General features: G+C 48.0%; 1 protein-coding gene across 1 annotated transcript in view; it reads right to left on the bottom strand.

The window, feature by feature from the left end:
- The window catches only part of LOC147666286 (transcription elongation factor SPT6-like), a gene marked incomplete at its 5' end in the record, with an annotated part of 590,122 nt that overhangs the window by 300,033 nt on the left and 262,430 nt on the right, over positions 1-27,659 (bottom strand). Inside the window, 3 exons of the mRNA XM_086949158.1 lie at positions 24,373-24,523; positions 25,007-25,136; positions 25,575-25,676. Coding sequence (XP_086805284.1) covers positions 24,373-24,523; positions 25,007-25,136; positions 25,575-25,676 — 383 coding nt within the window. The remainder of the gene's footprint in view (positions 1-24,372; positions 24,524-25,006; positions 25,137-25,574; positions 25,677-27,659) is intronic.

The raw sequence follows: 27,659 nt of genomic DNA, 5'->3' as shown, positions 1-27,659 counted from the left end.
CGCTTGAGGGAGGGTGGTACTTTACTTATCGAATATCCTGGTTTTTTGTTGTTTTCTGAAGGAGAGGTGGTTCTGTGTAAGGCGGAGGTGGGTGGGGAGGGAATTCCAGGTTTTAGCCGCTAAGTAGGAGAAGGATCTTCCCCCCATGGTGGATCTATGGATGTCTTCCTCGTTTCAGCAATTGCACAGCAGGTCTTCGTGTTCCTTGATCTTCTTTATTGTTTCGTAATCTGGATATGAGGAAGGAAGGTTTAGGGAGCCCCTAGATACCGAATTAAGGGGCGTTACAGGTAGGGAAAGGGCAGGGACCAATAGGTCCCTGTCCTGGTGTGGGTACACCACCTAGCCTGCTCCTCTCCTGTGGGAGGGGGGCAGGAGCCAAGCTGTGATTGGGCAGGGCTCCCCATCTTCAAGATGGCCGGACCCCGGGGTCATGCTTCACCTCGTCTCCCCCACCTGAGGGGTGGGGTTGGCATAGGCTGTCCCCCCCCCTCCGCCTCCCCACCCCCCTTCGTGACGGAGTTTTTCCAGCCAGTCTTCCCACCAGAGTGGGGGTCAGAACGGGTGGGGGCCAGTTGCTGGGTACAGCAAATGTTCTGGAGAAGCTCACAGAGGCGGCATGCCATTGAAGCTTCCCCCTTCCCATCCTAGTGAGGAGACCTAGCACCTCGCGCAGGATGTGCATTGTTGCAGGCCCAGGAGAGCGGGGGGCTCTCCACCCAGGGGTCCAGCAACATGTCTGCTGTGTGGCAGCCTCTCAGCCCAGACGTGGATTGTAGGTTAGGTTTTCAGGGGGCATCTCTAAGATGCTCTCTGGTGCATTTTACATTAAATCCCACACTGGCATCAGTGGGGGTTTAATGTGCTGAGAAGTTTGGTACCAAACTTGTCAGTATTTAGTGTAGCCATTATGGTGCAATGGAGTTCGTAATGACAACCTCCCAGCACCATATACTCTCCATAGCATCACTGCACTTACAGTGCCCAGGAATGGCCCTGGGTACTGTAGGGTCACAGGACTCATGCACCTGTGCCCACACCTCAGGTATAGGGCACCCAGCTAGAGGGTTGACTGAAGTATGCCAGGGCAGTGGGTTCTGTGGGCATGGCACACAGGGATGTGTGCCATGTCGCCTCTTTGTTTAGTTCTGTACTTCGACACTCAGACTGCAAAGGTAGTGTGTGGGTGTCAGGGTACAGGGCCCCTGAGGGTGGCACATATAAGTGCTGCAGTCCTCAGGGGTCTTCTCTGGTCACCATGCCCTGGGTACCTAGGGTACCATTTACTAGGGGCTGGTAGGTGGCCAGAGATGCCAATTGGGTTTCAGTTTCAACACCGTTTTTGGGGAAGGAACACAGGCCCGGAGTACCTGGTTGGCAGGAACACAGGGCACACTCAGTCAAAGCACATCAGCAGTTCAGGAAAAAGTGGGGGCATACCAAGGCAAGAAAGAAGGCCATTTCTCACACAGCTGCAGACTTTTTGGTGCCAAACCCTGACTATCTTCACCTGTCGTAATAATCGTGACAAACCGACTTGTCCTGCTGCAGTGCATCCGCCAATAAACCTAGTGGACTGTCGGCACGGTGCAAATTACCAGCTATCTCCCTTGGAGTAGAGGAGCTACTCCGCTGCAGCTTGCAGGCACCAAACAGCAAAGTCCGGTACACCATTCTGCTGCCCCCCAGTACCACAAACGCAGCAGCCACCCAGCAGAAGGTTTCCGTGGTCCAGAAGGTCAGATATGTCTCTGAACCAAGTGAAAAGATGCCTGGAACAACTGGAGCTGCACACCACCAATACCCAGGGCACCTGACACCTTGCAGCAAACAAAGCCTGTCTGAGCATATTCCAGACTCCAAGACCGAGCCGCCGTCAAGGGACGTTGGCACCACACAGACCCACTTAAAGAGCAGCCCAGCTGTTGTGTTTATGTCCCCACAGTGCCCATGATGAACAAGCTCAGCCAACCTAACCCCTCTGCACCAGAGCACCCCAACCCGGGTTCCTGAGAACAGACTGTCCATCCTTGCTGCCAGGGCCCTCACAAACTAGCCTTCCCCATTGTGAGCTTTCAGACTTGTACCAAAGTCCACCACTGCAGCCTGATGATGTGCTGCTTCCTTCGCTTGGTCTACCACCTCCACAGGGAAGACAACACACCATTACATTCACTATCTAATAGAGACTTTTAGCCGTAGATTCCTTACCTTAAAATATTGCACAGGTGTCAGACTTGATCCTGATGATTTATGAGCAGTATCCTTTCTCACTGAAAGTGACATGCTGATGTCAGTCTTTTCCTTTACGTGGCAGATATGCTGGTTGTGAGAAGGTGCCCGCTTTCTTGCATGGTATGCCCCCACTTTTTGCTGAATTGCTGATGTATTTTGACTGAGTGTGCCCTGGGATCCTGCTAATCAGGTACACAGGGGGCCTGTGTTCCTTCCCTAAAACTGCATTGAAGACTAAACCCAATTGGTATCTCCGGCCACATGTCAGCCCCATGTAAATGGTACCCAGGGCATTATGACCAGAGAAGACCCCTAAGGGCTGCAGCACTTAGAATGCCACCCTTAGGGGCCCTGTACCCTGACACACACACAAACACTGCCTTTGCAGGCTGAGTGTCCTGGTGCAGAACTAAATAGAGTCGACATAGCACACATCCTTGTGTGCCATGTAGACAAACACACAGCGGTGTGGGCACAGGTGCATGAGCCCTGTCCCCCGACAGTACCCAAGGCCATTCCTGGGCACTGTAAGTGCAGTGATGCCATTAAGAGTATATGGTGCTGGGAGGTTGTCATTACGAACTCCACAGCATCATGATGGCTACACTGAAGACTGAGAAGTTTGATATCAAACTTCTCAGCACATTAAACTCACACTGATTCCAGTGTGGGATTTAAAGCCAAATGCACTACAGACAGCATCTTAGAGATGCCCCCTGAATCCTAATCAACTCCCAGTGCCTGACTGCGTGGCTACCGAGGCTGCCACCACTAGACATGTTTCTGGACCCCTGGGTCGAGAGCTTGCCACTCTCGGGGGCCTTAAACAAGGAACATTCTGGGATGAGGTGCCTAGCCTCCTGCCCCAGCAGGAGAAGCTTCAAAGGCATGCCGCCTTTTGTGAGCTTCCACAGGCCAATTGCTGGCTACCGTAGGTGAGGAAAGGAGGTGTGTCAGCCTGTGTTAACTCCCCCCCTCAGGTGGGAGAGGCGAGGCAAAGCACAACTCCGGGTTACCGCCATCTTGAGGATGGGGAGCCCTGCCCAATCAGAGCTAGGCCCCTGCCCACCTCCCACAGGAGAGGAGCAGGATAGGGGGTGTACTCAGCCCAGGACAGGGACCTATTGCAGTTAGAAACTTACAAATATTCCTTAAAAATCTCTTGGATGACCTAAACGCATTCTTTCAATTGTTTACATGAGATACACCAGTGCTGGATCCAGGATCCAACACTGAGTAAAAAAAAGTAACGATAACATTACTTACCTGAAAATTTAATTTCCTTCCATAGGATAACATTGATAATTTCAACGAAAAAAGATTCAAAGTGTCAACTTTTAAAAAACAATAATATTCCGTAAAAATCACTACCAAAACGCTTTTACTCAATTGTTTACAGGAGATGCCCGAGGACTGAATCTAGGATCCAGTCCTAGGGTTAGAAAAGTAATCTATAAAGTAGCTAATTACATTTATCTAGAAATTCCCATTGAGCTCAATGTAACATTGGGTTTGAAATTGTTTTGCCTATTACACCAACTGTAGCTATTGTATTCTACAGTCTATTGCCTATTTGAAAAGTATTTGCCTAAAATAACGAATTCTGAGAAAGTATATTTTGATACCTATTGTTGGTTCTAAAATAAAACGATATATTTTTTTTTACAAACAAATGGCCTAGAGTTCAGTTCTTGAGTGTGTGAGGCCATTTGCTGACTGAGTGTGTACAACAAATGCTTTACACTCTCCTCTGATACTGCCTTACTGCTCGACCAAGCTACCACTTTAGAGAGTAAGATTATATCTGACTTTAGCCTCTGCCAAACCTCTGGGGACTGTGGATTCTGTAAAGTGGAAGCTTGGTCGAGCAATAAGGCAGTATCAGAGGACAGTGTAAAGCATTTGGTGTACACACTCCGTCAGCAAATGGTCTCACACACTCAAGAACTGAACTTGAAGGCCAATTGTTTTGGATAAAAAATGTACTTATTTTATTTTAGAACCACAGGTTGATATAAAAATACTTTCTCAGAATGAGATGCTACAGTTGAATACTTTCAATGAGCAATAGACTTTTAGATGCAATAGATACAGTTGTTGCAATACGCAACACAAACTTTACACAATAATAACATTGAGCTCAATGGGAAATTGAAGCAAACTGCAATATCATTTACTTTACGTACGTTTTTCTTACTCAGGGATGGATTCTGCCCTGGTGCATCTCCTGAAAGCAGTTGAAGGAAATTGTTTTTGTTAAACAGGCAAGTTTTAAGGAATAATTGTATGTTTCAAAAATCAACACTTAGAGAAGAATTTCTGGTAAAAACCAGCCAATGTTATTCTATGGAGGAAAATCAGGTTATCGGAAAATCACAGTTATCACTTTTTAGGTCTCGCGCGTAGCAGTGCGTGACCTCTTGTACGGGGGTTCTGAAAGCTGACCACACGCTTGTGCGTGTGGTTTTGCTTTCGCGGGCTGCCATTGGCTTTAGGGTTATAAAAAAAAAGAATAAATAAGGCACGCAATTGAGCAAAGGAGGGCGCATGTCCTGCCTTTGCTCCGCCCCTTCCCATAGGTGTCTAGGACACGCATCAACGCGGCACAAACAACAGGCTCCGTCGCCCCCGCTCCTCTGTTGTGCGCGCGCACCACTGATTTAGATTCCTGCGTCGGCTCCTCTGTGGTGCGCGCGCACCACAGGTTTCAATTCCGTGCTTGTTCTTTCTATCCTTATCCTGATCACCAGTTGTCGCTGATTTTTGAGCTCTCTGTCCCCTCTTTACACCCTTCTGTCACTCTTTGCCGGTCGTTCTCTTCCGACGACTTTGTACATGTTTTGTTTGTATCTTCCTTTCTCTGGGCCACACTCTAATGAGGAAAAGTACGTCCTGGTCTGCACAGACAAAATGAATCACCTATTGATATCCTGAAATCGCCAGGGTTGAGCACAGAGCCGCCGCGAGTCCTTGTAAACAATATATTACGCGCTTCCCACAGGGAATCGCAGTTACACGTAATTCCAAAGCGTACTGTGAGCCAAACCAAAAACTGCGTGCACAAAAGTGTTGAGCGCCTTGAGGCCAGTTTGTAAGGAATGAAGGCTACGTGGGCACCCCTCTAACTCTTTGAACACGACACGTGCTCACATACCCAAATTCTGTCGTGAACCTGGACCCAAGCGCTCTTACAAAAATAAGCCATATTGGCTACTATTTCTGAGCAATTAGTATTAAAGCAAGGGCAAAAAACTAACGAATACATTTACTATCTTGTGTGTGCACTATAGACTGCACAAATTCAGGCTTCTTAGTTATATGTGAGTATAAAACATAACTGATTGGTAAAATATGTATTTAAAATATTTAAACACCAAAATATGTTTTAATATATTTCAATATGTTCCCACGCGGATTGCTCTTTTCTAATATTTCAGCTCTACAATCGTCTCAAAGTTGTTTGTAGTCTGACTTGGACGTCCCTGTCTGAGTATAATATTAGAGGTGCAGGTACGTGGGCAAAAAACAATTACAAACATGCATTTACTAATGGGGAAAGTCTCGAACACTAATTCTGACTTTAGTTCGTAAAGGAGCCTCTCCCTCAAATGCTCACACGTCTGTGCGTGGCAGAGGGGTGTCTCTTACATTACTTCACACTTCTGCGTCTAACTCAGAACACACGCCCCCCTCCTTCACACGCTCACACATCAGTTTGTATTGTACGGCAGAGTTTTGTTTCTTACACTAATTCTCAGTTTTGTGTCACACTCAGGACAAAGGCACTCCTCTTTCACACACTCAGACTTCAGTGTTTCACTAATGGCAGAGGGTTCAATCCTAAACTAATTCAGACTTCAGCTGCTAAATGAGGCCTTGCGCATAACTCCAGCTCACACGTCCATTTTCTTTATTGGGAACTGTCAAACCCCCCTACGAGACTTGCCCCTAAAAACTACCACTCACAGGAGCGTCTCACTGGGCCAGTGACGTGCCTCATACATTAACTGTTAGCGGTTCCTTACTGCAACACTCGCCCAGCTCGTCTCGTTCAGATGGTCTCACCGCTGCACTTATCTCACACTCTCGAGCGAGCGCGCACGTCACCTCCCCCCCCACACACACACACAAACGCACACCGACAGGTCACTCACTGAGGCACACATTTATTTATCTCCTTCTCTCACATACGCAGACGCACAAGTTACTACTTGTGTAAAGATATATCCGTAAGAGACATTAGTTAGTGATAGATTCCTTACCTTACAATATCCCCAGGCATCAGACTAGATCCGGAAATTTTTGCGTAGCAGTACCCTTGCGCGTCAGAATGCGTCATCTGCGGCTCCGCGTCCGTCGTCGGCGCCGTGATGACGTCGTTGAGGTACTTAGACGTCGCCTCCGCGTGCTGACGTCCGTTCTTAGACACAGCTTTTCCGCGCCATAAACGCAGAGCCATGCTAAAAACCAACACTGGTGCCAAGAAACTAGGGCCCTGAAAGGGGAAGACCTTAACCCTAGATATCGGTTCGCAGAACGGGGAGGGTGGGTGGGTCGGTAAGGAATGTATCACTAACAAATGTCTCTTACAGATACATCGTTACACAAGTAGTAACCTGTGCATCTGAAAGAGACACGTTAGTGATAGATTCCTTAGCTTAGAATAGATACCCCATCAATACCAACCCCGGTGGTGGGTTTGCGAACCAATAATCACACCAGAAAGTCCTGGAGGACGGAACGGCCAAAGAAGCCAACCCTCCGGACTTGGCTGTCCAGGCAGTAGTGTCTTGCGAACGTGTGCAGCGAGGGCCGCGTAGCTGCCTGACAAATGTCCTGCAAAGGGACTCCTCTGCCCAGGGCAATAGTAGTCACCGTGGCGCGAGTGGAATGGGCCCTCAGCCAAACAGGAGGTTCCCTTTTAGCCAAAGAGTAGCACTCTTGGATGCACAACACGATCCACCGAGAGATGGTCCGTTTGTGCACCGCCCGTCCTTTCTTAGCGCCCACCTAACCAAGAAAGAGTTGGTCATCCACCCGGAAGTGGCGTGCGCGATCCAAATAGAATGAAAGCGCATTTCAGCCGCTCTTCCTCCTTTGAGGGATGCGGAGGCAGAAAGAAGGTGGGCAAGGTGATAGACTGCCCGATGTGGAAGGCTGTGACTACCTTGGGCAGGAAATAGGGTTTTGTCCGCAACACAACCTTGTCCAGATGGACAGAAAGGAAAGGAGGTTTAGAGGATAGAGCCTGGAGCTCACTCACTCTCCTGGCAGAGGTGATGGCAACCAGGAAAGCAGTCTACAGAGTAAGAAGGTGGATAGGACAGTTGTGAAGTGGCCCACTGAGGCATCACGAAGGGAAATGGTAGAAACGTGTGTGTGATGCCTTTCAGGAATCGATTTACAATAGGGGACTTGAACAAAGATGGTTGATCAGGCAGCCTTAGGAAGGCTGAAAGGGCAGAAAGATAGCCCTTGATAGTGCCCAGAGCAGAGCCCTGCTGGGCCAGAGAAAGAAGGAAGAGAAGAACCTCAGAAAGAGGGGCAGAGAGAGGATCCACAGCCTTTGCTGTGCAATATACCACAAATCTGTTCCACCTGCAGGCGTATACCGACTTTGTGGAGGGACGCCTGGCTGCCAGAATGATGTTACAGACTTCAGGAAGCAAGTCAAATGGCCTCAACTGTAGCCGCTCAATCTCCAAGCATGGAGGTGGAGACTGGACAGGTTCGAGTGGAGGACCGTCCCCTGCTGCTGTGACAGAAGGTCCTCCTGAAGAGGCAGACAAACCGGGGGATCAACTGACATACTGAGTAGCTCGGGATACCAGTACCTTCGTGCCCAGTCCGGAGCCACAAGGATGACTTGTGCCCGGTTGCGCTTGATCTTCTTCAGCACTCTGGGCAGAAGTGGTATAGGCGGAAAGGCGTACAACAGACCGTAACTCCACTCGCGACGAAAAGCGTCTCTGAGCGAGTGCAGCCTTGGAAATTCCAACGTGCAGAACTGATGACATTGCGCATTCTCTTCTGTAGCAAATAGATCTAACCAAGGCTCTCCCCACAGCAGAAAGAGACCTTGCGCCACGAGCGAATACCAGACGCCATTCGTGATCCATCATGCACAGGTGGCTAAGTTCGTCCACCCTGGCGTTCAGAGAACCTGCCAGGTGTTGAAAGACCAGGGCCACACCCTGATGTTCCAGCCACTGCCAAAGGCGCAGAGCCTCCTGGCAGAGGGTCCACGACCCCACCCCGCCCTGTTTGTTGCAGTACCACATGGCGGTGGTGTTGTCCGTGAACACCTGCACTACACTCCCCCGGACAGAGTGGAGGAATGCCTTAAGTGCTAGGCGAATCGTCCGCAGCTCCAATCGGTTGATATGGAGCCGGGACTCCGCCGGAGACCAGAGGCCTCTGATCTCTGCCTCTACCATGTGGCCTCCCCAGCCCTGGAGGGACGTGTCCGTCACAACTAAGTGCTCCGGTTGGGGAAGGGAGAGGGATCTGCCGCTGACCCAATCACGGTCCGTGAGCCACCACTGCAGCTGTCTCGCAGTGCCCTCCGAGATCAGGACATGGTCGGGCAGGTTGCCCTTATGCTGGGCCCACTGAAACTTCAGGCCCCACTGCAGAGCCCGCATCCGCCAACGGGCATGATGCACCAGAAGGATGCAGGAAGCCATCAGCCCCAGAAGCCGCAGCGTCAACCTGACCGAGACTCCGGATAAAGGCTAAAAGATTGGAATCAGAGCCTGTATATCCCGAACCCGCTGTTCAGGAGGATAAACCTGAAACTGCGCCGAGTCGAGTACCGCTCCGATGAAGAGGAGCTTCTGAGAGGGGCACAGGTGTGACTTCGGCACATTGATGGAAAACCCCAGCTGGTGCAGGAGGTCTGCCGTTGTCTGGAGGTGGCTGACGACTGTCTGGGGCGAGCCCGCCTTCAACAACCAGTCGTCGAGGTAGGGGAAGACTGAAACCCCTTACCTGCGCAGATGAGCTACGACCACCGCCATCACCTTCATGAACACCCGTGGGGCGCTGGTAAGGCCGAAGGGGAGCACGGTAAACTGAAAGTGCTCGTGGCCTACCGTGAACCGCTGGTAGCGCCGGTGGGTCGGCAGGATGGAAATAAGCGTCCTGCAAGTCCAACGCTACCATCCAGTCTCCTGGGTCCAGGGCAGCTAAGACCTGAGCCAGTGTCAGCATCTTTAACTTCTCTTTCAGGAGGAAGCCGTTGACGTTCCGTAGGTCCAAGATAGGGCGTAGGCCCCCTTTACCCTTCTTGGGTACCAGAAAGTAGTGCGAGTAGCAACCACATCCTACTTCTGGCCCAGGAATGCGCTCGATGGCCCCCTTGGCCAAGAGGGCCGAAACTTCCTCCTGCAGAAGCCGCAAATGATCCCCCCTATACGCGGTGGTATTGCGGTGGCATGGCTGGAGGGGTCGCCTCGAAGGGGAGGGAGTAGCCCCTTCGGACGATTTGCAACATCCACCTGTCCGAAGTGACAGTGCGCCAGTGGAAGTGGTGATGGCAAACCCTGCCCCCACTGGCGTCACATGGGCCTGAAACACACTGACTAGGAGGCTTTAGAGGCGGGTGCTGCGGGTGAAGGTGTGGACTGGCCTTGCCGTTGTCCCTGACCCCGACACAGCGGTTTCCACGGCCGCCACAGCGTTGTCAGTCTGCGGTGCGTGGCTGGCAGCACGTGTGGGAGCGCCCCTTCCTTGGCCACGAAATGAGCGAAAGGCACCCGTTTGCTGGCGCAGGGCTGAGAGGCCCAAGGACTTGGCCGTAGCCCTCGGGTCCTTAAAGTGCTCAAGCTCATGGTCTGCCTTGTCGCCGAAAAGGCGACGGCCATCGAACGGCATGTCCATAAGAGTGCTCTGGACATCGACCGAAAAGTTGGCGGACCTCAACCAGGCGTGGAGACAAATCGCCAACGTCGTTGCCATCGCTCTGCCCAGTGAGTCGGTGGTTTCCAGCCCACACCGGATAGAAAACCGTGCTGCATCTCGACCCTCCGCAAGGGCTTGGGCGAGTTTAGTCTGGACCTCCGCCGGACATTTAGCAGCACGTCCGTGACCTTGTCCAAAAGAGAGTGGGTGTAACGGCCCAAGAGGCACGCGGTGTTGACTGACCGCAGTCCCAAACTCAGGGAGGAGAATACTTTCTTAAAGTATTGGTCATACCTCTTGGATTCCTGATCGGGCGGGGCCATCGGGAATGCGTTCTGGGAGTTGGAGGCCTGGATGACCAGGCTCTCAGGGGTGGGGTGGGTGGACAGGAAGCAAGAGTCGCCCGGAGCCGGGCGGTGGCGTCTGGCCACGTTCCTATCTACAGGCTGACCTGTAGCGGGCTTGGACCACGTGCCCAAAAGAACATCTGACAAGGCCTCATTAAACGGCAGCAGAGGCTCAGCCGAGCTTTACTGCGGTTTAAGGACCTCAGTGAGGAGGTAAGTTCTCACGGTCGCGACGCGGAGTTCCAGGCCCAAGGCCTTGGCCGCCCGCGTCAGTACAACACTGTAGGCAGCCCCCTCCTCCGTAGCCACAAAACCAGTGTCTGGCGAGGTGTCCAGGCCACTGGTAGTCCCAAGCTCACCTGTCCAGTCCTGCTGAGACTGACACTCCCGTGTCAGAGGGTCCTCAGCAATCCCCCTCATCACCCATCTCCTGGTATGCAGGTTCAAAGGATGGGGCCGGTTCGTGGAAGTAAAAGTTTCCATACGACGTCGAGAGCGGCGCCACTCCAGCGCCAGAACCGAATCGAGGGCAGGATCGGGGACGGCGTCGCCCGTAGGCGGCGCTGGGGGCGACACCCTAGGGGCCGGCGCCAGCGAGGTCGTGAGGTCGACCGGCGACGACCCAGATCCGGAACCGGATCCAGTGAGGGCCTGCGGCGCCGGGACGGAAGTCGTCGTCGGCGCTGAAGCACCCGACCCGCTAGGCCCCCCAGCCGGGGCCACTGGGCCCGAAGGCGCCATGGAACCCGGCGGAGGAGGGAGAGACCTCATGGCCATGAGGTACCGCTTGATCTCCTCCGGCGTTGCCCAGGGACCGGAAGGTATGGGGCAGGTTGCGCCGCCCGCGACTCTGTCAGCGAACCCCTGGCCGCGTCGCGCGAGAGTCGGGTGGGTCGGAAGAGCGATGACGCCTTTCTGACCTCTCATGCCTCTTACCTGAGGATCTTGATCCCGAAGACTGATGCCGACTCTCGGAGCTACGACCCCGCGACCTGTCCCTCGACCTCCTGTGGGACCGGGACCTCGAACGGTGCGGGCCGACTGCCTGAGCTCAAGTCGCTTGCGGGACCGCTCCAGCCTAGCCTTAGACGTCAGGGCCCGTCAGTCGGAGCAGGTTCGGTGGTGGTGGTCGAGGCCTAGACACTGAAGACACCGGCGATGGGGGTCGGTAACCGACATTAATCGCCTGCACTTGGAGCAGGGTTTGAACCCGGGCATCCCTACCGGCACCGTCTGAGTCAGTCGACTCGAAAAACAGATCAAAAAGATCAAAGTTTTAGTCAAAAAATGACTAAAAGGGTACTACTTCTCCGGATCGGCGCTTAGCTGGTGCGGAAAAAAGAATACCTAATGCCAGCGCACGAGGGCGGTGTCTAAGTACTCCGGCGGCGTCATCCCGGCGCAAACGATGCCGACGACGGACGCGGCGCCGCAGACGACGCCTACCGACGCGAAGGGGTACTGCTACGCAAAAGTTTCCGGATCCAGTCTGACGCCTGGGGATATTCTAAGGTAAGGAATCTAATACTTACCTGTTTCTTTCAGATTTATGTGGCACGGAGTGGTATTTGGACTATATGTTGCATTGAGTGCAGTGTAATTATGTGGTGTGTAATTATGTGGCACGGAGTGGTATTTGGAGTGTATGTTGCGTTGAGCGTAGTGTAAATATGTAGCATATAATTGTGAGGCACTGAGTGGTATTTGGAGTGTATGTTGCATTGATTGAAGTGTAATTATGTGGCCTGTAATTATGTGGCACGGAGTGGTATTTGGAGTGTATGTTGCGTTGAGCGTATTGTTATCAGTAGAGTGTAATTGTGTGGCGTGTAATTATGTGGCACTGAGTGGTAAAAAGTATACTGCTTCTGTGTTTGCGCTCAGACATCACTGTGCATGTCATAATAGTTGTGGTATTTAATATCATAGTGCTGCTATATCAATAAATGCACATCACTTGCGGTATACTCTATGCATCAACAAATAGTAAAATAAAAGACCTATAGGTTGCAATGTGTAGTGCGCTCCGCACTGTTCGAAGTAAGTAAATTTAATAATGACAAAAGACAGCTTTTGAATAAAGTGTTCTTGAAGCGGTAATGAAGGATGTACAAAGAGCATCTACTAATAAATGTGTTACCAAGAAGTAACAATAAGGAGCCAGTTAGAAAAAAGGGTAAAATACCGGCAACTAGCAAACAAAAGTAAAGGCTTCATAAATTAATGAAGCCCAATAAATAAAAGCGTCTGTAACTGAAGAAAAGTACAGGCTCCATTGATTAATACAGTGCAGTAAAGTGATGTCCTCGCCCAAAACACGCAAAAACATGCGCTTCACGAGGTAACAGACTCGCCAATAGGAACAAACGATCTGGCCTAGGCACGGTGGTGTGACGGGAAACAAGGACTGGGCGAGAAGGGAGAGGGGAATGCCAGCAGGAAGGGAGGGGGTGGCAAAGCAGCTGGGGTGTGGCTTGTAAACAACGAGCTCTGGCAATGCGTGGAGGGGGGCGGGGGAGCGGATTCCTTTGAAGTGTAAACCAGCATGAGTGTGGAGAGAGGCTCACAGGCTGAAAAATGGTGTGCGATGTGTACGCGCTCGCACACATGCACTGTAGGCTATCCGCCTAGAAAAGCCTTTGGGTGCATTTTTTAAAGCCCCTAAATAATATCTCGCCAACAAGCATTATTAAAGCAATGCCTTAAGCGAGACCAAAAAAAAAAAAAAGAGAAAAAAAAGACTACAATTCCAGACCCAACCACTAGATGGCGGAATAGCTCACAGCATATTGAATCTAGAAAGATTCACGCTGCAAAACCGAGAGAAGAGGAGGTGTGCCCCCTTCACCAAATCCATCCCTCAGGTGCCGGAGGCAAAGTACATTTTTCAGTGCCCACCATCTTGAAGATGGTGGAATTTATCCAATCAGGCAAGGGTAGGGCTATGCCACCCCCTCCAGAAGGGTGGCATATTAGTGGGTGTAGGTTTCAAAAAGGGGAGTGATTCTGTTGAGGCTTGGAGAGGCTGGAATCAAATATACAATTTATCTAGCAAATGCCTCTCGGACCATAGATCATGAAGCGTTTGTAATCGGAGGCCTCCTACTGTTACCTAAAAAACTGTTCAATTAATGATCTGAGGTTACTTCCTTTGTGGTTCTTATATCATACTGGTGTTTCCTAAATCAAAGTCTATGACAAGGAATTTTTACTGATATACTTTGTAGAACGACTGTATCAAACTTTTTGTCTTTAAAAGAAATATTGATAATAACACAGCAACAGATTTGCATAGACAACAAAACTTCTAGTGCATTGTTGGAATTGTAGCCCAAGCAATAAATAAGTACAACAGTTTGGTCTGCTACATTCAACAAAACGGTGCACAAGGGGACTAATTAGCACATTCTAAACATAAAACATTATGGTCCGAGAGGCATCTGCTAGATAAAGAATAGTGGGTGTAGACACCCCAGATAAGAAACCCATTGGTCCCTACCTGTTACTCCCCTGTAACGCCCCTAAATATAGTATTTAGGTGGCCCCCCAGAACCTGAAATCAAAATCCTGAACACCTAAGAAGAGTCAAACACTACAGTGTTGCACCAGCAGAGAAGACTGCGGATAACAAATGGCTTGGCACCAGCCCTAGCGGCCTGTCTTTAGTCCTAGATGGTCCTGCGCCAAAAGACCATCTGAACTGCAGACCTATTCAGAAGAAATCCACTTTAAAGAAAATGAACTCAGCCCGGAGGAACCATGAAACCTCCTCCGGACCCACCTCTGCACCAGACGCCATGGTCAGAGACAAAGTGGCCCACCTGGGGTCCTGCAAAGGTTCCTCAGTACTTCTGAACTATATTCTACTGTGGGTTAACCCCTGCCGGACTCTAACGCAACGCCTGCAGCCTGAATCTGAAGACTTCCCCTGACCGCAACCTGTCCAGTGAGCTGTTCCCGACGCCAAAGGACATCCCTGCAGCAGAAGCGCCTGGGCCTTGGGGAGCTTGACCAATGATGTGTCTACGTCCCCTAGCATCAGAACTTACTTGGGCAGCTGTGGGGTTTCCTTGTGCAACCTCGTGGCCAGCGCCTGTTGCCTCTTTCTAACACCGACTCCCCCAATGAATTGCACTGGGCACCTGATGCTGTGTTAACACACTGCGCCCGGCTGCCCTGAGCCGCTATGGGTGTAACTTTGCTGCTGGTTTGTGGCCCCCTTTTAAAATGTAAAGTACTTACCATGAAAAACGTACTTTACGCATGTCTTGGTCTTAAAATAAATCTTGATAGAAGCTTATTATTCTAAAATTGGTGTGGATCTCCTTTTTGAGTCGTGTGTCCTATACTAGTCACTGTGTGCATTACAAATGTCTTACACTCCTCTGTGTTATGCCTATGGCTGCTCACCACACTACCACAATTAGAGCACTTTGGGTCTACATGGAGTCCTGAACACTTCTCAGGGAATCTCATGACTGTATGCATGATATAACCACTTAGTGGATTACCAGGCACAGAGCCATTTCCTACAAGATGGCTTAAGGTGCATTTGGATGCATGTCTACCTCACTGCCGTCTTTGTGGAATCACTTGGAGGAGCACTTGTCGCTGAATCATTCCCAGAGGAGGGATCCCGTCACTTAGAAAGAGGGTAATTTTTTTTCCTTTGCACAGAGGCCCAATCTCCGCGCTCTGTCCTTCAGAAATGTTTACGGAAACGTTCTACACATATAACAGCATGAATGAAGGCTTTGGCGCTCGATAAAGGCAATAAATACAATGCTCATGTGGGTTATCAGTGTAGAATTTTTTCATACCACAGAGAGAACAGAATTTGTATAGAGATGGTTTCTCTCTGTCGGTCATAGTCAATGTTTGTAGGAAGGTGGGTACTTTTTGCAGTACCCCCACCACTTTTTGCCTGGTATTTGATGCACCTTTGACTGAAGTGTACTGGGGTCCTGCTAACCAGGTACCCAGCAATAATATGTACAAAAATGTACAATTATTCCCCACATTTTCAAACCTTTAGCACCCTCTTTAAGTCTTGAGTAAATAGAACCCTGGTACCTAGAAACTGAGGTACTAAAGAGGGTTCAGAAGTAGCCATCTTTGTGATGGCACATTTCAGGATTCTGGGACAGGGTATGCCCACTTTTCACAGTATGTGGTCATATTGGGGGTGCAGTGACACCAAGGATCAGTAGCCAATTAGCTACTACTGGACACTTCTCCAACGCCCCTAAGTTCAGTATTTTGGGGAGCCCCTGTACCAGAGAACCAGATCCTGATGACCTAAGAAGAGAGAGTACACAGGTAGGAATCTGGCTCTGTATATACTATACCAAAATGAGGTACCCCAAAGGTAGGCAGAGGTAAAAGTCGATACAAACTTACTCTCTATTTGTGGTAGTGTAGGCGAGCAGTAAGGCTGTATCAGAGGGTAGTGTTAAGCATTTGTGGTACACACATTATTCCTCTAAGGTGCCCTCTGGGTGCATGCATTAATAAATCCAACACTGAAATCAGTGTGGGTTTATTATTACGAGATGTTTGATAACAAACATCTATTTTCAGTGAAGCCATCATGTAGTTGGGGAACTCATTCTCACCAGTGTCAAGCACATGCTTTTAAAATGGCTTTCCTGATCGAGTGCACTGGCAGTAAAGTAACTGCCCTGCACAGGGGCATATCTGCTCATGCAGACATGTCCTCACATGTAATTTAGTGCACCCTAAATGGGCTGTAAGGCATGCTGTACTGGGGACTTACCTATACTGCTCCTGTGTCCCCAGGCATGGCACATAGGCTGTTGGCAATTTTGTGTTTTTACTTTTGTCTGCACCAAGAAACGCATCCTGCAATGGCAGTCTGTATGCGTTTGGTGATTGGTCATTTAGGGTGGATCAATTTGTGCTGCAGCCCTTAAAGACTCTTTAGCCTTCTTGCCCTATATACCACTTGTACTATTTACTAGGGACTTACAGGGAGAGCTAAAGGTATTCCCAATAGGGGAAACACTTGTACAGTTTGGGAAAGATATATTAGCACTGTGGACCTAGAAATTAGGAACCCAGGGCACTTCCAGGTAAAATCACATCAAATACAAGACAAAAGGTGGGGGTGACCTAGTCAAAAACGTTGGGCACTTTCCTACACAGGTGTGTTTCTCTCTTTAAGAGCAGTTCTAAACTAGAATCAATCAATATGTTTAAATTCACGGAATTGTTCACTCACACTTTCATATTCTCATTGATGATAAAAAGAGTTGTGTGATAGTTCAGAAGGAAAATGCTACTTACGAGTATGTATCGGTTCTTGGCATGTAGAGCTGCAGAGTTGCACACTGTGCATAGATCGCCACCTAGTGTTAGGCCCGGATGTTTGCAGTTTGTTGGGCATCGGCTCCATCCCCAGATTTTTTTTCGCCCGTAGGGAAAGGATGGAGATTTGCAAGAAAAGGCAGGATGCCCATGTAATTTGTACCTAATTAAGATAATACTGGAACAGACAAGGGTAGCCGTGGAGGCGGGTGGGCGTGTGCAACTCTGCAGCTCTACATGCCAAGAACAGATGCATACTGGTAAGTAGCATTTTCTGTTCGAAACATAGGAGCTGCAGATTGCACACTGTGCATAGATTGTATAGCTGTACCCACTCTTAGCGGCGACCACCCCTATCTTTTGCAGTAGTTTGGAATAATGTTTTGAGAACAGCCTGGCCCACATTAGCTTGTTGTTTTGTTTGCACATCTACACAATAGTGTTTTGTGAATGTGTGCGGTGTAGCCCATGTAGCTGCTCTGCAGATGTCATCTAGGGGAATGTTCCCTAAAAATGCCATTGAAGCCCCTATTTTTCTTGTAGAGTGGGCTTTAGGAGGAACAGATAAAGTACGTTTAGCTTTGTGGTAACAAATCTGTATGCATTTGACAATCCATCTAGCAATCCCAGATTTTGAAATGGGATTACCTTTGTGTGGTGGTGAGAAAGACACAAAAATTTGTTTTATCTTATGAAAAGGTTGAGTTCTTTCTATGTAGTATAGCAATGCTCTTTTGACATCTAATGTGTGAAGAGCTCTTTCTGCTACTGACTATGGTTACAAGTAGAAAACGGGCAGTTCCACAGATTGAGATGGAATGGAGAAATGACTTTGGGCAAGAATTTTGGGATTAGTACGTAGAACTAACCAATTTTGATGCATTTGCAAAAAGGGTTCCTCAATGGTTAGTGCTTGTAGATCACCAACTCTACGCAGAGAAGTAATAGCTACTAGGAAAGCAACTTTCTATGTTAACCCCTTCGAAGCTAATGACGAGCTGGGCTCGTCATGGCGCTTACCTGCTGTGCGCGGATGACAAGGCCAGCTCGTCATGATTTATGGGATTTTGTTGTTTTTAGCGCAGGACGGGAAAACGCCTAGCAGCCATGTGGTTAAAAACTGTAATTCACATCTGTGTAAAGGTTCAAAGGGAGGTCCCATTAACCGTTTGAGAACAACGTTTAAATTCCACACATGGGAGGTGGTACTCTGGGAGGGATTATTCTTTTAAGGCCTTCCATAAAGGCTTTAATGTCGGGCACTCTGAACAGAGATAGATATTGTCTGTTTTGCAGATATGCTGCTATTGCAGCAAGATGTAGTCTAATAGACGTATAGGCTAAGTTACATCTTGGGAGATGCAGTAAGTATCCTATGATGTTTTGAATAGACACATTTAGGGGACCAATATTGTTGTTGTGACAATATATCACAAATCGTTTCCACTTGGCCGCGCAACATGCCCTAGTGGTTGGACGTCTAGCTTCTTTAATGACGTTCATGCAGTCTGGAGGAAGGTTCAGATGTCCAAATTATAGGACTTCAGGAGCCAGATCGCAAGGTTGAGCTGAGCTGGGCCCGGGTGACTGATCTCTCCACGGTTCTGTGTTAAGAGGTGTGGAGACAGGTGCAGTTTTTGGTGCGGTACTACAGACAGTTGCAGCAGTGTGGTGTACCACGGTTGTCTGGCCCAGGTTGGAGCAACTAGGATGAGGATCAGAGAATGCTGCTGTAGTTTGCGTACCTCTACTGGCATGAGTGGTAGAGGTGGAAAAGCGTACGCAAATCTGTTTGACCAATTCATCCATATCGCATTGCCTTTTGACAGTGGGAGTGGCTATCTGGCGGCGGAGCTTGGGCATTTTGCGTTTTCATGGGTAGCAAATAAGTCTATTTGAGGTTGTCCCCACATCTGAAAGAATGGTTGAAGAACTTGCATATGAAGTTCCCACTCGTGGGTCTGTTGCGTTTGACGACTTAACAGATCCGCTATGGTATTTTGTACTCCCGGAACATGCTGGGATAAGAGGAATATGTTTTGAGGTATAGCCCACCTCCATATGTCCTGTGCTAGTTGAGCGTTGCAGGGAGTGTGTGCCTCCCTGCTTCTATATGTAGTACATTGCTGTCATGTTGTCTGTGCGGACTAACACAGCTTTGTTTGCTACTTGCTCTGGAAAGCTTTCAGTGCTAGGAATATTGTAAGTAACTCCAGATGATTGGTATGGAGTAATTTTTACTGCGGTGTCCACCTGCCTTGCATGGTGTGTTGCAGTAGGTGGGCTCCCCAGCCGGAGAGCGATGCGTCCACAGTCAAGATTATCTGAGGAACTAGCTCTAGAAACGGTCATCCCTTGGAAAGGTTTTTGTTGTTCCACCACTGCAGAATGCGATGAGTCCGACCGTCTACCAACACTAGGTCTGTTAAATGACCTTGAGCCTGGTTCCATTGACGTGATTAAGCACTCATGGAGAGGACGCATCTGAAGTCTTGCATTGGGTACTACGAAGATGCAAGAGGCCATCATCCTTATGAGTTGCATGAAAACTCGTGCTGAAAGGGAGTGTTGTAGCTGAAACTTTGTTAGAAGACTTTGTATGCTGGCTATCCTTGCTGGAGTGGGATAAGCTAGCGCTGTTAAGGTGTTTATTGTGGCACCTAGGCACTGTTGTACCTTGGATGGTTGTAGATGGGATTTGGAGTGGTTTATTGTGAACCCCAATTTGTGGAGCAGCTGTATCGTGGCATGGGTGTGTTTCACGCATCGGTTGTATGAGTGGCTTTTATGAGCCAGCCGTTGAGGTACAGGAAGACATGGATGTGTTGTCTTCGTAAATGAGCTGCCACTACTGCTAAACACTTAGTGAATACTCTTGGTGCTGTTGTAACTCTGAATGGGAGTACTTTGAATTGATAGTGCTACCCGTCTATTACAAATCTGAGGTACTTCCTGTGAGCCTTGTGAATGGGAAAGTATGCGTCCTTGAGATCTAGAGTAGCCAGGAAGTCGTTTTGCAGCAGGAGCAGAAGGACTTGTTGGAGTGTGACCATGTGAAAATCGTCTTACTATGTACATGTTTAGCAGTCTGAGGTCTAAAATAGGCCTTAGAGAGCCTCCTTCTTTGGAATCAGAAAATATAGAGAGTAAAACCCTTGTTTTGTTGGTGCAGAGGAACTGGTTCTATTGCACTTTTTTCTAGCAGGGATACTACTTCTTACTTTAACAGTGATAGATGTTCTTGTGACATTGGACGCTGTTTGGGTGGTATGTTTGGGGGGGGTAGAAGTTAGTTCTAGACAGTCACCTGACTGAATAATTTGTCGCAACCACCTGTCTGATGTGATGTTTATCCAGGGAGGCAGGAATTGTTGAAGTCTTCCTCCCACAGTGGAATGTTGGGGGGGAAGGGGAGGGAAGTCATTGGGTAGGGGTAGAGGCAGAGCGTAAGTTGTTGTTTTTGCATCTGCCTTTGTTGTTGTTACCCCTGTTGTTGTGAACGTATCTAGGACCCTAATTAAATAGTCCCGATTCATGCCCTTATGTGGTTATAACAAATCATATCCTTATAAAGGCATAAGAATCATATCCATATTTAGTCATAGCCAATGCAGTCCAAATACAGCAAGGCTACTTCCCTAGACTCCTAGAAAGTACAACGCGTTCTTTAAACAAACCAAGCCTCCAGCAGCCCGGGAATTCCCCCTGCTTTTGTTTTGATTTGTCCTAGAACTCCTGAGAGTCCTGAAAGAACTGCCAGTTCTTAGTGACGTCTTATGTCCAACCTTACGTCAAACTCTGGACCTTTCAGGTATAAATACACCAGCATTTGCCTTAAGCAAACTCACGGTGGTTTGGAGCAGAGCGGCTATCTACTTACCCAAAGCCCAGCTGATGCGAGTGCCGAAGGAAGCAGACCCTCCCTTTTGACGCACTAAGAGAGACGCTGTCTTTTCTCCTGCCGAGAAATCCAGCTCCAGTGTTTCCAGTCACCCTTGCGGATTGCTGGGAGATCGAGTCCTGAGAAAGAGATGCAAGACCTCCTTCATTCTAAAACCAAGGTACGGAGCTTATTAGATCCTTAGAGAATTCTTGATTCAGATTCTTGGCAAAACTAACTTAACTTAAACTGCAGCTCACTTGCTCCTTCCCACGTACTAGGTTTAGGTTAGGTACACCGGGGTAGGCGTATTTTAGAAGCACCAGTTGAGTACGTTTAGTCAACTTTTATCATTGTATGTATTGTATATATTTTATCCGTTTTAAGTATCATATGGCTCAGAAACCATATAAATGCTTTTACAGTATTATTTCATAATACTCCTTTTACTGTACGCACTTTACTTTACTTTGTGGCAATTCACTTCTCTTGCATGAGAAAGAAGACTGCTCAATAAATACCAACTTTTATTGAAAACGCCCGTCTCTCTATTTCTCTGCACTCTGGTGAAACTAAGCATGCACGATTGACTGAGTGAAATAGCTATCTATTGTTTTCACACGACTCTGGAGATATACTCCTTATTCTGGTGGGAGCAAAGTTGTCATGTTTATGCGGTTGTCAGAATCTAATCCCTTCTTGTCTATTCAGGAAAGTTTAACTCATTCCTGTTCACTCGAGAAAGTTTCTAGTGACCTCTGAGCTAGCTGGCATTCATAATTAAGTCTAAAATATTCAATAGAGACCTAGTCGACCTCAGTCCTAAGTCTAAACTATTGTTTATGTTATTCCAATGCGCAGAGCCTATTGGGAATATAGGAACTACACTACACTGTAACCCCCTCCCTGGTAGCCCTTAGTGAATGTGGATTGACCAGGGGTTTTGTAGGAAGTGGAGGGACTTTCTGAGGAGTAGCCTCTTGTGTTGCCTCTGTATGATGAGCGACGAAAGGAACGTCTGGGACCTTGCTGCTGCAAGGCTCCCATAGATTTTGCTGTATCAGTGTGTTTTAATTTTCTCTAAAGACACATCAACATTTGGGCAATATAAATGTGTCTCATCAAATGGTTGATTAAGGATGGAGTTTTGTACCTCAGGTTTAAAACCTGAAATACGTAGCCAGGCATGTCTACGTAGTAGGGTGCTGGTATTGATTGCCTTTGAGGCAGTATCTGCAGCATCTAGGGCACAACTGATGGAAGTATTAGTGATATTTATACCTTCATGTATACGTTCTCTAGGCCTGTTTTTGTAGTTTTCTGGTAGGTGCTGCATTATGGACTCTAGTTCGTCGTAATGTGCCCTGTCATTTCTTGCCAGCAACGCTTGGGTGTTGGCAATGCGCCAGATGTTAGCTGCTTGTGCCGCTGTTCGCTTGCCGCAGGCGTCAAGGAGCTTAGTTTCTTTGTCTGGTGGTGAGGCCTCACCTGATGTCTGGGAATTAGCATGTTTACGTGCATTAGACACTACTAGAGAATCTAATTGTGCTGGACCTTTAATATAAACTGGATCTGTAGGGGCAGCTTTATATTTTTTCTCAATGCGAGGATTGAGGACCCTAGCCCTGACAGGATCCTTAAAAACCTCTGTTGAGTGCTTGACGACACCCTTAAGCATTGGTAAAATGGCAGTAGACCTTTGTGTGTTATCAAAAGTGTCTAATAGGAAATCTTCCTCCACTGCATCAGTGTGTAAGTCCACCCCATGATATTGTGCAGCTCTTTAGACTAGTAGGTTAAACCCTATAGTGTCCTCTGGTGGGGAAGGTCTGGAAGGGTATACATCATCTTGTGGGATGTAAGGCACATCAGGGGTGTTGTAATCATCCCATGGATTAGGTGACTGAGGGGGGCTATTGGTGCCTGCTGGGTCGTGTGCACCCCCACCTACGTCGTCAGAATATGTGTCTACATCATCATCTTGATTAGTAGATGGTGTAGGTGAATGATGTGGTGGCGGAGGTGTAGGAGGAGGAACAATATGGGGAGGTGGCGGAGAAGGGACCCTTAATGGAGAGGTTGCAATGTCCTTCTTTAGAGGGGGAGGAGGTGCTGGCGCCTCAAGTGGTCTCTTCTTGGAGCTGAGAGTCAATTGTCCGGTTTTAGGATCCTTTACAAGAGTTTTCTGATTGGGATCTGGTGTAAAAAGTTCTTCTGAGTGGCAAATCCTTTGGCGTAGAAGTTTTAGGCTCCATAGCTTTTTTCGGTTCCAAGTCGGTAGCTGCTGTCGAGTCTTTTGGCTTAGGAGTGTGCCCTTTTGCAATGTCTTTTACCGGAACCTGTTTTTTCGGTTCCGTGTGTTTTTTCGGCTCCGACGCGTGTGAATCTGGAGCTTTGGGCAGTTTTTTACTCACCTCCGAGTGCGGTTTCGGCATCGATGAGCCTCTGCCAGTCTTCGGCGCCGTGTGCTTAGGTGTCGGAGCAACAGTCGGCGTAGTAGAGGAAGATGGCTTCTTCTTCGGTGCCGGTATAGGATTGGCACTGCAAATAGGCTGGCTCGAGCCCGAGCTGCCTGAAGGCTTAGTGGGCTTCTTTGCCGGGCCAGAAGGCGGGGCGTGGGAAAGAGTGTCTCGGTGTGGACCTTGGCCTGGAGTTGAGGGTGTGACCAAAGCCTTTTTTGAGGGTGTCGAGGAAGGGTTGGGGTGATGTCCTCGACGTGGGAGTCTTTGGCATCTGAGGATCTGATACTCTCTTCGGCGTACTGGTGTTCTGGCACGTCGACGCCCTCCTCGAAGATGTCGTCGGGGTTCAAAGCTGACGAGCGAGCCATAGTCCTCCGAGCTCATTGGTCCCGAAAGGCAAAGGTTACACACCTCATGTAGGTCGGTGTGGGGAAACTTCGACCCACCACATTGAGAACACTTCTTGAATGGCGTTCTTTCCATGAGCCAGAAAGCAAGGCATAGGTAGGCCTGAAGGCCTTAGTCGACGACCGGAATCGAGGACTTCCAAGTGGTAGAGAATCGCGTTGATGTAGCGCGATCGAAACAACACCGTCGAACTGGGTGAGGATTGGGCGCCGAAGGAAAATCGGTTCAAAACTGGGACGCAGGAAACACATCCGAGCTCGATGGCAGAAAAAAACAATCTGGGGATGGAGCTGATGCCCATGCGCAATGTGGTCTTAAGGAGGAGTCACCTATCTCGTGACTTCCAAAGAACTTTTCAGGACAACAACAAACTGCAAACATCCAGGCCCAACACTAGGTGGCGATCTATGCACAGTGTGCAATCTGCAGCGCATATGCTTTGAACACGGCATTACCAGAACTTTGGGCAGATATCGTAGTTTCATGCCTAAATAAATAATAAGGTAGCATACTGGTAGGGACCTTCGAGTTTGAATGCTTAAGATAGAAATGTGATGAGAGAACAAAACTAAGCAATACACAAGCAAAGAGCTACTAAATCACAGATTCCTGCATGAAAGTGTTCTTCTAACCACAAAAAACAACAAGAGGATGCAAAAGAAAACTGATATATACTCCATCCAGTTTTTTAAATTCTATTGATACCGTACCAGCATTTGCGAGGAGGGAAGGGATGTAGGACTGGATAGGGAAATCTTGCAAAAGGAGAGAAATGATTGTGTGAAGGCCACAAAAGGATATTCAATCTCACCTTCTTGCCCTTTTTGGTGGGAGTTATGTTGATTTTAGCCCTCTCCTGGAAGGTCTGACGCAGCACCTGTCTCACCAGAGGTTCCCGAGCGATCTGTAGAGCTACCATGTAACGGGCACCCTCTAGTACGATCTCCGGAGTTGGGAACTGACTACAAACAAAGATTGCTGTGTTAATGACAGAGATTAGGCAGCACATTGCAAAATGTATGGACTCCAGAACTGAATCATTACAGGACAAACAGCTTGCGATAAGAGTTTGCTTGTCCTACATACTGAATTGGAGTAGATTAACCACATTCCTTGGCTGACAAACTGGTCTTTTAAAATTAATGAGACCCATTATATTTCATGTGTAATTCAGTTTAGTAGAGATGATCCACCATTTTCAGTTTGCACAAACCTCTTGAAATCTATCCACAGAGATTCTTCTCCATCCCTTCATTCAACAGCACCAGGTCACCAACTTGAAGTGAAGAACTGCCCTGACTTACAGCACAGTTTCAATGCAGTACCATCCCTGACAGAAAACTGTCCAGCTTTAAAATCATCTGACTTAGAAAAGAGTTATGAACCCCAAGAGGAGATCTATACCTTTGCTGCCACAAGTCTATGCAATGGACAGCAGCACCCACCTGCACACATAATCCTTTGCTAACTCCAGGGGCTCTGCTGGGAACTGCTCAGTCTCATGTCTCTGGTAACTGTCACGAAGATTTTCTCCAAACTGCTCAGGTGTTAGGCCAAACTTTTTAGTGAGGCCATCTGTTTGCGAAGGACACAAAAGTAAAAACCAAATGGTAAGGAAGGAACCCTTGGCACTACATGGTACACAAATAAAAACACATCTGCTAATATCACAAACTATAAAACTGCCTTTGAGGGCAGAAAAAAAGAGAATTAGCGTACACTCAAAAGCTGAAAACTGAAATAGTTTGTGAATCTGCTAATAATACCACACTACATAATTTACTGTAGGAAGCAGATGAGTAGATATGTTGAGTACTGTGCAAAAGGATGCAATCTAAATTAATATTCTGAATTAGGAGTTCCCTCAGAATTTCTTGATTCAGAGATCCTTGAGCTCCTGAACAAACAAATCAACCCAAACATCCGAAGGTCAATTTAGTGGGTTAGATGGACTGAAGTAATAGCTATTGCTCTGCATAGAACAGATGCCAAAGAAAGAGTTTGGGGACTTACCAAGTCCGGCTGCTTGGCAGATGGAATACATGTCTCGACGAGAAGCCTGCTTCAGTTCTGGCCCCTTCTGCTCCTCATCCTCTGGTTCGTCCACTTCTTCACCTTTGGAATAAAATAACATTCAGAAAATGGTCAGCGTAAGCTAAAAAGCAAATGGAGTAAACAACAAAACATCCTGCAGATCTAAAGGCTCGGTATGGACATCAAACTCTGCTTTTGAGGTTTGTATTACTAGGAGTTGTCAATCAGACTAAGTCATTGGTTCTTAACATTTTGACCACGTAAACCTTACTAGAATACAGGACCCATGCTGAATAGGTTTTGGAATCTAGGGTCTCCGACTGAGTCATTACTAGAAGCTAACCCCCCCCACCCTCACTCCCCCCCCATTAGCCATGACTCTCCTGGAGTGTTAGATAGCCGTGATTTGGAGTCAATTGTTGGAAGTGGCTTGGAAGTGCGACCCAGTGGTCCTAGAATTCTGCTTGGAATATTGCGGGCCTCGCGGCTAAATTAGATCTGCCTGATTGGGGAGATTATATTGACTCCCATGAGATCTGCCTATTTCAAGAAACCTAGGCGCTAAGACCCCTTTATAGAGTAGAGTTGGTGGCGTATTGTGAAGCAGCAGTGAAGGGCCTTAGGGCTAGACCATGGGGGGGTCTATGTATATGGGAACCCATTTAGGATGCACGGTTAAGAGAGTAGATACACATTCTCCTGATATTTTATGCATTCTTTTGACCCATAGAACCCTACCAAAACTGGCCATTATCAATGTTTATTCCCGGCCAGTTCAGCATGGTGGGATATCCCTTATATTAGATTGTTTGGTTAGCATTATTGGTTCACTTTCGGGGAATGTGTACTTTTTAATTGGTGGGAATTTTAATTGCCAATTTGAACCTCTCAATGGACTTATGAAACGTATTACTAGCGATGACCATGCAATTTGGTCTATCCCTCGCCTAACACATACCCGATAAGGGGGTGGACCCCACTTGTCCTCCATTTGACTTCTCTAACCCTCCTTGAGGGCCTGAATGGACGGTTTACGGGGGATAATCCAGGGCATTCCACCTTTGAGAGACCTGGCCAGGCATCAGTAATTGATTATTTTTTGTCTAGTGTCCAAATCTGGCACAAAGTTGCAGAGTTTAGCGTCGACCCGCGCATTGAAAGTGATCATATACCTTTGGCCGTACTGCTAGACTTTCATATGGCAGACATAGATCAAGGTCCTGAAAACCCCTTCCGAAATAACTTAGTAGTGGCCGAAGGAGGGAGACTTATTCGTTGGGTTACAATAAATCGATCCTCGGAAACAATGTCAAACTTGTATAATAGTATTATCCCCCTGCAAAAGAAGGCAAGCCTTGTACCCGGAAACTCTGTCAACTTAGGACCCAGGACTGATTTGTGGAAAATTCACCAGGATATGGTCTCAATCCAGGCAGATTTCTTTTATAGCAGCATGGTACCTAAGTGTAATCACCTTAGTGATAAAAAAACCCTGGTATAGCAGGAGGTGTAGGGAAGCAAAGCGAGCCTTGCTAGCCTCTCTCAAGGGGGGTGACAGCTTGTGTATTAGGGAAGCTTGGGCTGTTTTTAGGAAAACTCTCCTAAAAGCAAAATCTGAATGGGAAACGGATAGATGGCAGGCTATTAATATTGCCCTGGACTCAAAAGACACTAGAGGCTTTTGGAATTTGGTCCAACACTGGAAAAATTGAGGGCAGGTCTATTATCGAGCCAAACATTGATGAGGAAGCCTGGCGTCTTTATTTTAAGGAGTTATATTCAAGTCCGCCTATTGGATCGAGTGTGAGTGAGTTTACGGTGTGTTGTCGTCCTACCTCTGACTCTTTATGGGACATACCCCCTTGTTCTATGGCTGAGGTATTATCTGCCCTAGCCAAGTTATCTATACTACTATAATAAAGTAAGAACTTTCAGGCTTTGAGGCGGGTAAACTCGGGAACCACTGCTTTAATCTACACACCCGATACACAGTTGAAATCGTCAGGGTGGGTAGATGGTTATAGACTATATAAATGTCAAAATAAAACGTCATTTACAATATTT

This window comes from Lissotriton vulgaris, unplaced genomic scaffold (assembly GCF_964263255.1).
Source record: "Lissotriton vulgaris unplaced genomic scaffold, aLisVul1.2 SCAFFOLD_1495, whole genome shotgun sequence".
NCBI classification, from domain to species: Eukaryota; Metazoa; Chordata; class Amphibia; order Caudata; family Salamandridae; genus Lissotriton; species Lissotriton vulgaris.
Note: the sequence above shows the minus strand (reverse complement) of the source record. Positions and strands in the feature narration are given on the sequence as shown.